Here is an 11,902-nt window from a genome sequence, read left to right on the forward strand (position 1 = left end):
GTCTGTGTCTGTCTGTCTGTCTGTGTCTGTCTGTGTCTGTCTGTCTGTGTCTGTCTGTGTCTGTCTGTGTCTGTCTGTGTCTGTCTGTGGGAAAGTCCGTGGGCTGTGGTGTCTGTGTGTGTGAAAGCCTGTGTGCTTTGCTGTCTGTGCGTGTGTGTGTGTGTCAGAGCCTGTGGGCTGTGGTGTGTGTGTGTGTGTGTGTGGGTGTGGGAAAGTCCGTGGTCTGTGTGGGGGGGAAAGGTCTGTGGGCTGTGGTGTGTGTGAAAGCCAGTGTGCTGTGCGTGTGCGTGTGTGCGTGTGTGCGTGTGTGCGTGTGTGCGTGTGTGCGTGTGTGCGTGTGTGCGTGTGTGCGTGTGTGCGTGTGTGCGTGGTGTGCGTGGTGTGCGTGGTGTGCGCGTGTGTGCGTGCCAGTGGGCTGTGCTGTGTGTCTGTGTGCGTCTGTGTGTGTCTGTGTGTGTCTGTGTGTGTCAGGCCCCCTGGACCTCGGTCACACGGTTGTACGGTTTCGTTTACTGATAATCTGAAAGTGAGATTCGGTGATATTTTTGCTCTGGGTCGAAACGCAAACTTCTCCCTTCCGCTGCATGTGCTTTCTATTCTTGGGCGAGTTCTGTGGAAAAAAAAGACAAAAACCCCAAATCTCTCAAACCTGACTGAACATGTTTAAACGTTCGCTGTTAATGTTAGGTTTGTTGCGTTTTGGTCATGTTTGCTGAATTTTGTTTCATGATTTTTCAGCCCATTAGCAGATTTTTAAATTGGTGTTCTCTGCAATCTGCGACCCTGTTTAGAAACGTGTGACACAGTTGACATCTTATTGTCAGTCCTTCAGACAGGACCTCATGCGGACAGCTTGTCACACCCTGGAGAAGCTGGTTGTGGCTGAAACGCGTTGGTATCGGATCGCTTTTTCAATTTCTTATCGATATGCTGAATCAATAAATCACTGAAGTATGAGTACTAAATCACTCCAGATGGTTATTGAGCCTCTCTTCCTGTGGATAGAAGAGGCAGAAGACCTTTCATTGAGGAGCGTTGCTGTAGAGAGACGCAGGTCCAGAGGCCTTTCTCTTGCAGCCTGAAATCATAACCCTGACCCACCTGGCCAGCGAGTTAGGCCCACCTAAACCAATCATCCGCCATTTTGTGTGGCTGTTTCGCCCAGGTCTGGTTGCAGCTTTATAAAAAAAAATGAAAAAAAAAGAACTCGCCTTGCTTTAATACCTGTGTAAAACTGTGTTTTTTTGTAGTTTTGTTTTGATTGGCTGAATATCTAGGCCGGCCTTAGGTATTTATCGGTTGTGTCATCGGAAATTCTCAACCAGACCTTTGAACCGATGACACGGAAACGGTTATTTTATAACCTCAGTCTGCTCGGTATTGGGCTTATGGCAGTTTTCATTACATGAACATATGCATATGTATGTCTTTAACCCTTTAGTGTATGACGTCACAAGTGAACAGATGTTCAGAACTGAACATTCTAACGCTGATGTCGCAATCGCTGCTGGTGGAGTTCTAGAACACTGACTTGGAATGCTGAAAATGTTTTTTGTATTTCTTTAGATATAAATAAAAAAATAAAATAAAAAAATAATGTTTTGTGTACCTGTCACCCCCCATCTGCATGTCAGTGCCGTAACGTCATGGAAACGGGCGGGAAGGAGGGGTGACGCGGGCTGTGATGTCACAGGCCGCTAATGTTTTGTTGCCACGGTAATCGGAAAGGGTGCCCCTAGGGCAGGCTGCTGGCGGGACGGTGCGCAGGGTGTTAAATCTAGCCGCTCTCAGCGGACGGTATGGAGTTCACCCCTCGGACCGGTTCCTGGACGGATCCGGCCTGATTGCGGAGGAGTACCCTTCACTCATGCGCACACACAGACGCACACCCCTTCAATCGTTCCAGCAGTGCGACTGCTGGTCTCTTTCATGTCCCCTTGTTCCTGTTCCTCCCCACGGTTCCTGCTCGTCAGCCGCTGGGGTTCCGGCTGTGTGCCGCAGGGCCGTTTCGGTGGCTGCGCCCGGTGCCTGGTTTGGCGCTCAGCTCGTTTGCGGTTCTGCGTGATTACGCTTGGCCGTGATCGTGCGGCGCTGCGGGGGTTCGTTACGCAGAAGCCGCTTTTTGTGTTCTGAGTCTTGGTGGCTGGACTGCTGATTTTTGGCCTTGTTGTGCAAAACGGCGGAGCTCCAGTTTACTGTGGCAGCTGCCACTGATGCTCACCGCTTCTGCTCCGGCCCTTTAAGGTGTGAGGTCACGATTATGTCGTTATGGAGTGTTCTTAACTGAGCATTCTAGTGCTGATGTCACAATCACTGCTGGTGACAGAGAAAACGGTGGAGTTCTAGAACACTGACTTGGAATGTCAACCAAAGCATTCCATAAAAACCTATCCTTCAAAGTGTTGAGGCGGTACGACTGGTATTCAGGCATTTTGTGTTCAGAGGGTAGCACTAGTTGTGGTGGGGCAGTTTGTGTCAAGGTGGTAGCACTAGTTGTGTTGGGGCAGTTTGTGTTAAGGTGGTGGCACTAGTTGTGTTGGGGCAGTTTGTGTTAAGGTGGTGGCACTAGTTGTGTTGTGGCAGTTTGCGTTAAGATGGTAGCAGTAGTTGTGTTGGGACAGTTTGCGTTAAGATGGTAGCAGTAGTTGTGTTGGGACAGTTTGCGTTAAGGTGGTAGCACTAGTTGTGTTGGGGCAGTTTGTTAAGGTGGTAGCACTAGTTGTGTTGAGGTTAGATTGTAGTGGCCCTGCGTTGAGGCAGGTTGTGTAGTGTGGTCTGCATGGCGCGTGGTCCAGGCTGCGGCTAACGGCTAGCGGCTAACGGCTCTTCCCCACGGCGTAGCAGATGGGCGTCGGTCCGATCGAGTCCAGGCCCTCGCTGATTCAACAGCCCTGCCTGCTGATACCCCCTCCCCTCCCCCCACACCCCCACCTTCCGCTCCTCCTTACGCACATCATCACCACCCTTCACCCTGCTCAGCTGACTGGCACTGAGTAACTCTGGGCTTCCAGCTGGAGCAGGGGGTTGTGGGATTGCGGCAGCAGAAATGGAACCTTTTAAAAAAAATTTTTTTTTTTTTTTTCTTCTCGGCTTTGAAACCGAGTGACTCTCGTAACCCAGGGATACGGGGTGTTTGTGACATCATACCCATAGATCGCAGGGGGATCACTGATGTAGGAACAAGCCTTACTTTTCTCTCCTCTGCCCATCTCCCTCTCTGTCTCTCTCTCGCTCTCATCAGTAGTCTTGCTCTCCTACCCCCCCCCCCCACCCTCCTCCTCTTCCTTTTTTAATTAGACAACAAAATCAAAAGAGAATATGAATATTCATAAGGCGGCTGCATTAATATGCACAATTATGCAAATCAGTGTGCAATTAAGGCTCTTCTCTCCAGTGAGCCTGGCTTGGCAGAGCCGAGGCAGGAGGCTGGCGCTGGGGGCGGGGTTCAGAGGGTTACTCCGAATTTCAGCTTCAGCGAGCTTTAGAATGAACTCTCACTTTAAACAAGCCTTTCATTTCACAGAGAGGCCGTTGTGTGTGCGCGGTAGCGTGTGTGTGTACATGTGTGTTAGCCGCATGTGCCTTCATGTCCATCTGTGTGCATTACATGACTCATGCTTTCTGGAGATCAGCCAACACCATGCACTGAAGTGTGTGTGTGTGTGTGTTCATTGTGTATGTGGTGTGTGTACGTGATGTGCATATAGGGGTGCATGTTTGGTTGTGTATGTGGGTGTGTGGAGGGGTGTGTATATGTGTGTGTGTGTGTGTGTGTGTGTGTGTGTGTGTGTGTGTGTGTGTGTGTGAGTGTGTGAGTGTGTGAGTGTGTGAGTGTGTGAGTGTGTGAGTGTGTGAGTGTGTGAGTGTGTGAGTGTGTGTGTGTGTGTGTGTGTGTGTGTGTGTGTGTGTGTGTGTGTGTGGCAGTTATAAGGACCAGTGTGCTACAGTGAGGACCTCACAGGGTGAACCGCGTTCCCTCGGAGACCGTGCGGTCCGCGGTTACCGTGGCGATGCGGCGTTATGGCAGCCATGCGGCCCGCCTGGTCGTTCTTCACAGCCCCGCCCCCCCCCCCCCCCCCCCCCCCCCCGGTCTCTGAACCACAGCGCCCCCCTGGGCTCGGCCTCTGTCACTGCGGCTCCAGAGCCCGTTCTCTCCATTCGTTCTCATGACGGACACGTCTCCTGCTTGAGCCAAAATGGCTTCTCGTTCACCTCATGGAGCCTGACGGTGTCCCATGCTATGATCGGGGCTATGGAATGTGGTGAAGATGTTTTTCAAACCCGCTTCTTTGAATGCGTCGAGCCGGATCTCATCGTGCAGATTAATGTTTGGCTCGCTTTATTTTTGCCCTCAGAAGCAGCCTGGTGGCAGAAGTGCAGTCTCAATCTCGCATTGAAATCTCACGTTTGCTCAGCGGAGGAAGAGACATTTTCATAGCGTGTTGCCTTGTGTTCTGGAAAGGCGGCTCTGGCTCCCCGCAGATTCGGTGTTATGGTGGTGTGATTGTCTCATGCAGTCGACCAGAGTTCAAGCTCAATTGTTCCTCTTGGTTTCGCTCACTTGTTTAGCAAAACGATGTGTACAATAACAAATAATACTTTTGAATGTTAATGTTAACTGGTCCATTGGAGCAACTCTGGTTTCGAACAGGGGTGTCACTCCATTCCTGGAGGGCCGCAGTGTGTGTTTCTGCACGAGAGATACATTTCTGAGTCTTTCATTGGCTAAAGAATCCACACGCCTTGTTCTCAAGGCCTTAATTGACTGCTGATTGAAAGGGCAATGGAGAGCTCATCTAACGGGGCCTGGGTGCAGTCTGTGGTCCGTGTGGGAGTTTGGGCGGGCGGTCAGTCTTCACGATGGGGCCTGACTGAAGGGGCAGAATTGATTTGCCGTTGCGTAGCTGCATCATTATGCATTATTCCATCAGATAGGCCATCAGCCACCAGATTACACAAAATGGCTGCTTTCCCTGGGTTGGGTCACTGAGGGGGGTCGTAATAAGGGACCTGATAATGATTGGGAGTGGGACGCCCCTCCCCTGACCTCTGACCCCTGCTGATCGGCGGGGCGTGGAGTTCAGGGGTCGCCCTGGTGTGTGGCTGTCATAAGCCTGCTTTGGCTTTGATAAATCTGCAGGAGGGACAGGCCTTGGAGAGTTCGGGGGGGGGGGGGGGGGGGGGCTTGTGTGGGAGGTGCTGGCTGGGTCTGCACTGCATCCTGATTGGTGGGAAATGGGGGATAACGAGGAGGAAAGGGGGGGGGGGGTTGTACAGCCAGGTCACTAATCACTGGCTTAAGTCTGTATCTGACGCACGCACACGCGCACGCACACACACGCACACACCCGCACGCGCACACGCACACGCACACCCGCACACACACACGCACACGCACACCCCCCCCCCCCCCCACAGCTCTCTGACCCCCCTGTCTCTCTCTCTCGCTCTCTCAGGTTTGGACGAGCGAAGTGGCTCCTGGGGTCCTGGAGAACAGAACAGCCCGTCCTTCAACCAGGGCCGGGTAAGACTACTCACTACGCCCTGCGCTCTACGCCCTACACACTGTGCCCTACACACTGTGCCCTACACACTATGGCAGCCATGCCCCCTCCTGCCATGGAGGAGTCTGAGTAAACACACTTTCTTTCCGACCAATCGCCACAGCTGCTGATTTCACCAACACATCTTCAGCCAGTGAGGAGGGAACTAATTGGTGAAATCAGCGGGTGGTGTTGTGATTGGTTGGAATGAAAACCGCTTGGCCCTCCGTGGCACCTGATTGGGCACCTCTGTGTGCTACAGCATCAGTCCTGGGCCCTTCATGTTGATTTCTGCTGCACTGCTTCACTGTGATGGCGTGTGTGTTGAAGTCTGGATACAGGTGAATAAAGCAGATTTGTCTCCTTCTCTCCCTTTCTACATCTCGCCCTCTTCATTCCTCCCTCACCCTTTTTTTCCATTTCTTTGTCCCTCTCCCTCTCTCTCTCCCTTGCTCTTTCTCTCTCTCCCTCCCTCCCTCTCTCTCTCTCTCCTCCCTCCCCTCTCTCTCTCTCTCTCTCTCTCTCTCTCTCTCTCCTCCCTCTCTGCAGCAGTATGGGGAGGAGTCTCATTACAGTGACCATGACGGTCTGACGGCCTCTCCCTTCCTCACCCAGGGCATGGGTAAGTGTGCTGCTAGCCTCCCCTGCCCTGCCCAGGTGAACAGGGCTGTGTTGGGTTCCTAATTGCCTCTCCCTGGACGAAGGCGGTCACGACCCCAGCCCCCCCCCACGATCCTTCTCAACCCCTCCACCCTCCATTTTATGAGCTCCCCTAGCCTTCCCCTTCATGTCTGTCCTGAGTGTGGGCGCTGGGGTCAAAGGTCCCTTCCCTGGTGGTGCTTCTGCATTCTGCACTGCAGCCTTTGAAGGGCCCATTGCCTCTGGACCAGGCATTTCTAACTCCAGTCCTGGAGGGCCGCAGTGTCTGCAGGTTTAACTCCAGTCCTGGAGGGGGCGCAGTGTCTGCAGGTTTAACTCCAGTCCTGGAGGGCCGCAGTGTCTGCAGGTTTAACTCCAGTCCTGGAGGGCCGCAGTGTCTGCAGGTTTAACTCCAGTCCTGGAGGGCCGCAGTGTCTGCAGGTTTAACTCCAGTCCTGGAGGGCCGCAGTGTCTGCAGGTTTAACTCCAGTCCTGGAGGGGGCCGCAGTGTCTGTAGGTTTAACTCCAGTCCTGGAGGGGCCGCAGTGTCTGCAGGTTTAACTCCAGTCCTGGAGGGGCCGCAGTGTCTGCAGGTTTAACTCCAGTCCTGGAGGGGCCGCAGTGTCTGTAGGTTTAACTCCAGTCCTGGAGGGGCCGCAGTGTCTGTAGGTTTAACTCCAGTCCTGGAGGGGGCCGCAGTGTCTGCAGGTTTAACTCCAGTCCTGGAGGGGGCCGCAGTGTCTGCAGGTTTAACTCCAGTCCTGGAGGGGCCGCAGTGTCTGTAGGTTTAACTCCAGTCCTGGAGGGGGCCGCAGTGTCTGCAGGTTTAACTCCAGTCCTGGAGGGGCCGCAGTGTCTGCAGGTTTAACCCTGCTCAAGGTTTTGTGTCTCTGCGGGAGTCTTCACACCACGGCCCTTGACTTCAGAACTCATTATTTTATTATTTTTATTTGTAAAGAGTGGTTGTAAATGTCCGTGCTGCAGTCGAGGCTTCTGGGTAGTGTCTGGGGGCGCTGCCTGTCCCGGTCTCACACCCTCTTGTTTCCTCTCCTCTTCTTTCAGGTAAAAATGAGCGTGGTTCCTACCCCTCCTCCTTTGGGGCTCAGGTAAGAGCGCCATCTCCTGTTCCACCTTTGGCCTGTCTGACCGAGCTGTAGCTGCTAGGCTAACAGCGGATGCTAAACCAGCACCTCCTCCTCCTCCTCCTCCTCCTCCTCCCGTACTTCCGGATAGGAGAGAAGGGGTGGTAGTGGGGTTTGTGGTAGTGGGGTTGTGGTAGTGGAGTTTGTGGTAGTGGAGTTTGTGGTAGTGGAGTTTGTGGTAGTGGAGGTTGTGGTAGTGAGGTTGTGTTAGTGGGGTTTGTGTTAGTGGAGGTTGTGGTAGTGGAGGTTGTGGTAGTGGAGGTTGTGGTAGTGGAGGTTGTGTTAGTGGGTTTGTGTTAGTGGGGTTTGTGGTAGTGGGGTTTGTGGTAGTGGGGTTTGTGGTAGTGGAGGTTGTGGTAGTGGAGGTTGTGGTAGTGGAGGTTGTGGTAGTGGATGCTTTTTTTGGGGTATTGGGACTCACGCCCCCTCTGTGCTGAGCAGATGGAGAGGGTCCCGGGTTTGAAACTCCCAGGATGCATGTCGCTAACGGTAATGCTAGCGCTAATGCTAACAGAAATGCTACGGCTAATGCTAATACTAACGGTAATGCTAGCGCTAATGGTAATGCTAATACGAATGGTAATGCTAGTGCTAATACTAATACTAAGGCTAATTACTCTCCTGGTTCCTGCAGCCCGGGTTCCTGCCGGATATGGCCATGCCCAGCCCGGATGCCCGCTCCCCCTACTCCTCGTATCCCAGCAATGCCAGGCGGCGCCCCCCGGAGGGCCCCATGGGTAAGTCTGTAGCTGTGACAGTCGCTGCTGTTGTAGCTGTGGTGGTGTTGAGCGTGCTGAACGGGAGTGACGTGTTGAGTGAGGTCTGGAGTGCGGTTCCCTGCGCTGAGCTGATGAAATTCTCCCCTCCCTCTGGCACACAGACTCCCAGCCCAAAAAGATCCGGAAAGTTCCCCCTGGCCTGCCCTCCTCGGTGAGTGTACACACACACGCGCACACACACACACACACACACACACACACACACATGCACATTAGTGCATGCGGATTTGTCCAGTTGCATGGATCCCTATTGATCTTCTGTGGCAGTTTTATTATACTTTCGGATGCATGTTATGGCAGTTCTGATCAGAGAGCGACTTCACAGTGACCCATGGTTCTCTGGGTGACCCTGCAGAACAGCCCTGGACTTCCTGGGCCCTGTGTCTGAGCCCAGATTAAGAGCTCCCCTCTTCCATCCTTCCGCAAATCTGGTCCTGACCTGACCCTGCAAATCCCCCCCCCCCCCATATAATCCCCTAATTACGTGCCCCCACCAAAGCCCCACCTCTCTCAGGGTTTGCCACACGATAGCCAGGGGGGTAATTTCCCCCTGCGCATTGTGACATCACAGCAGTTGCCAAGGCGCCCCGGGTTCTGAACACTGTGAATGAGGAATGCTTGTTCCGGGGAAGTGTTCTGGAATCCTGCAGCCTAGCCTGTGTGTGTTCCAGAACATGCCAAAATGGTGATGTCACAAATGTTTTTCCCTTTTTTTTTTTTTAAACTGATTCCTCCTGGCCTTCACACTTGACTCATTTCCAGATTATTTCTGAGAGTGAGACACACACACACACACACACACACACACACACACACACACACCCACCCTTTGTCCTCAGTTCAGCCTAGTTATCCCACGAGTGCAATTTTCACGTTAGTGCAGTCTCTACTAGTTCACTCCCCTGAATCCCGCTGTATTCACTTCCCTCCCTCCATCCCCCTCTCCCTCTCCCTCAGCCCCCTCCCCTCCTCTCCTCTCCTCTCCTCCCTGCGGAGTTGGACAGCATCCAGGAGTGGGCAGATGGCTCTGTAATTAGAAGTGCATCTCTCCTCCCTTTCCTCTACCCACTTCTCCCTCTTTAATCAAATTACAGGGAGAAAAAAGTGGCTTTGCTGTGTTTGCGTTCTCGCAACGTCTCTCCAGTCATCCAGAAAAGAGAGGGAGAAAGAGAGGGAGAAAGAGAGGGAGAAAGAGAGGGAGAGAGAGAGGGAGAGAGAGAGGAGAGAGAGAGAGGAGAGAGGGAGGGAGACAGAGAGAGAGAGAGAGAGAGAGAGAGAGAGAGAGAGAGAGAGAGAGAGAGAGAGAGAGAGAGGGAGAGAGAGGGAGAGAGAGGGAGAGAGAGGGAGAGAGAGAGAGGGGAGAGAGAGGGGGGAGAGAGAGGGGGAGAGAGAGGGGGAGAGAGAGGGAGAGGGAGAGGGAGAGGGAGAGGGAAGGGAGAGGGAGAGGGAGAGGGAGAGGGAGAGGGGAGAGGGAGCTAAGCAGTGCGTCCTTCCTTGAACCAGGGCTTCAGGGCTTCTCAGTTCTTTAAATCATTCTGATGCAAACTGCTGCTTCCATTACCCCCCCAGGCCACAGCCCTGTCACATAAGCTGTGCTCTAAGCCCCCCTCTGCACGCGGATCACAGTAATGCTATTTCCGTGTGTTCAGGTTTCTGGTCAAACCTCCTCTGATTTGTGTACGTCAACACTCTGACGCCTCCTGTGTGTCACAGAACGTTCCCTCGAACTGCGGCCCTGAGCTGCTCCGCGATCCCCGCGTTATTTCGGGATCGCTGTGTTCCTTCTCGCCAGTTCCCCCCCCCGCTGGGACTGCTCAAGGGGGAACCCTCCCTCACTCCTCGGCTCTGACGGACAGGCGTCTCCAATGGCGATGTCAGCAGAGGGGCGTGGCCGTGTCCGGGCGCTCCTCATGTTCCGCTGTGTCTCTGTCCTGCAGGTCTATGCCTCCACCTCAGGAGAGGACTACAGCCGGGACAGCGCCGGATACCCCGCCTCCAAGTCCAGCATGGCCTACCCCAGCCCCTTCTACATGCAGGGTTAGCCAATCAGGATGGAGATCCTTAGGGCACTGCCCAATCAGAACATGCCCAGTGACATCCAATGGCATTTACCCTCCTTCTTTTTTTTTTTTCTTTTTTTTTGACAGACTCCTCCTCCGATGTCTGGGGCCAATCGCCATACCTGGGCAACCCACCAATCATGAGCCAGCAGGGCCCCTTCCCTCCAATCAGCCACCACCAGGACAGGATGGTGAGGGCCCTCTTCTGTGTGTCTAAAAACTACAGTACCCACAATGCTCAGCAGAACTAACCCAGTTTCCATCTCTTCCTGTTCTCCAGAAGAGGCAGCCCATGCCCTCTCAGAACTACCCCCTTCACAACAGCGAGGTCAATGGCGGCTTCCACTCTGGGTCGGGGGGGTTTGGCGTCTCCAACCACACGCCCCCAATCAACGGATCAGATGGCATCATGGGTAATGTAGTCTTTTTTTCTTTTTCTTTTTTTGCTTCTGTGTTGTTGTTTTTTTGCTTAGCAGGTGTGTGCAGTTTTGCTCTTTTTGGCCCATCACATTTCCCACTCAATGCAGGAGCTGAAATTAAAGATTCACTTTTAAAAAAAAGTTTTGTGTTTTATTTTTTTTATTTTATTCTCCTAAATTCTATCCTGCAGCCAGCAGAGGCACCACGGGCAGCTCCGGGGCAGAGGTCGGGAAGGCCCTGGCGTCGGTGAGTTTGGGGGGGGAAATGGGCTCCTCCCATTGGGTGAACGGGGAGGGGAGTGTCACACGGTCAGTGTGTCTCTGGTTCTGACCGGCTGCTGTCCGGTTCTGACCGGCTGCTGTCCGGTTCTGACCCGGCTGCTGTCCGGTTCTGACCGGCTGCTGTCCCGTTCTGACCGGCTGCTGTCCCGTTCTGACCGGCTGCTGTCCCGTTCTGACCGGCTGCTGTCCCGTCCTGACCGGCTGCTGTCCCGTTCTGACCGGCTGCTGTCCCGTTCTGACCGGCTGCTGTCCCGTTCTGACCGGCTGCTGTCCCGTTCTGACCGGCTGCTGTCCGTCCTGACCGGCTGCTGTCCCGTCTGACCGGCTGCTGTCCCGTTCTGACCGGCTGCTGTCCCGTTCTGACCGGCTGCTGTCCCGTTCTGGACCGGCTGCTGTCCCGTCCTGACCGGCTGCTGTCCCGTTCTGACCGGCTGCTGTCCCGTTCCGTCGTTCACAGATCTATCCTGCCGACCACAGCAACAGCAACACCTTCCCTCCACCCCCTCCACCCCGGGCGGGTCCCCCCAGGGCATCACAGGTGAGTGTGGGGGAGGGTCACAGGGGGGGGGGGGGGGGGCACATTAGCTCAGGATGTAGGAGTCTGGCAGTGGGCTGTGCTGTAGTGTCAGTGTGCTGATTGTTACCTTGAGTGGCAGCCCATCACTGTTGGTCTGTGTGAATGAGAGGCATTAACTCTTCAGCTCTTTGGATAAAAGCGCGATATGAAGGCGGTCCGTTTGCCGTCTGACCGGGCCGTGGAGGGCCGGGTGTTTGTCACGTTTTCGCTTTTCATTCCAGCAATCCCCGACGCCCGCTGATTTCACTAATGTTCTCCTCTCCGGTTAAACGTGTTAATGCCTGAAATCGGTGATTGGTTGGAATGAAAACCCTGCATACTCTCTGCTCTCCGTGATTGGGCAGCCCTGGTCACAAGTAATGACTGAAAACGGGTGAATTTGATGCTCTCTGCAAGATTGCAGTGCCACCTACTGTTCAAATGGATGAACTGCCATTTTAAAAAAAAAGTTTAAATCCCGG

The 11,902-nt window shown here is 53.8% G+C and overlaps 1 protein-coding gene across 1 annotated transcript in view; it reads left to right on the top strand.

Moving 5' to 3' along the window:
- Positions 1-11,902, top strand: part of tcf3a (transcription factor 3a) — a 43,092-nt gene that overhangs the window by 16,831 nt on the left and 14,359 nt on the right. Inside the window, 11 exon segments of the mRNA XM_061243208.1 lie at positions 5,457-5,524; positions 6,093-6,165; positions 7,245-7,288; positions 7,959-8,061; positions 8,205-8,254; positions 10,041-10,140; positions 10,251-10,354; positions 10,444-10,576; positions 10,774-10,829; positions 11,322-11,355; positions 11,358-11,402. Coding sequence (XP_061099192.1) covers positions 5,457-5,524; positions 6,093-6,165; positions 7,245-7,288; positions 7,959-8,061; positions 8,205-8,254; positions 10,041-10,140; positions 10,251-10,354; positions 10,444-10,576; positions 10,774-10,829; positions 11,322-11,355; positions 11,358-11,402 — 810 coding nt within the window.

Source organism: Conger conger, chromosome 5 (assembly GCF_963514075.1).
Source record: "Conger conger chromosome 5, fConCon1.1, whole genome shotgun sequence".
NCBI lineage: Eukaryota > Metazoa > Chordata > Actinopteri > Anguilliformes > Congridae > Conger > Conger conger.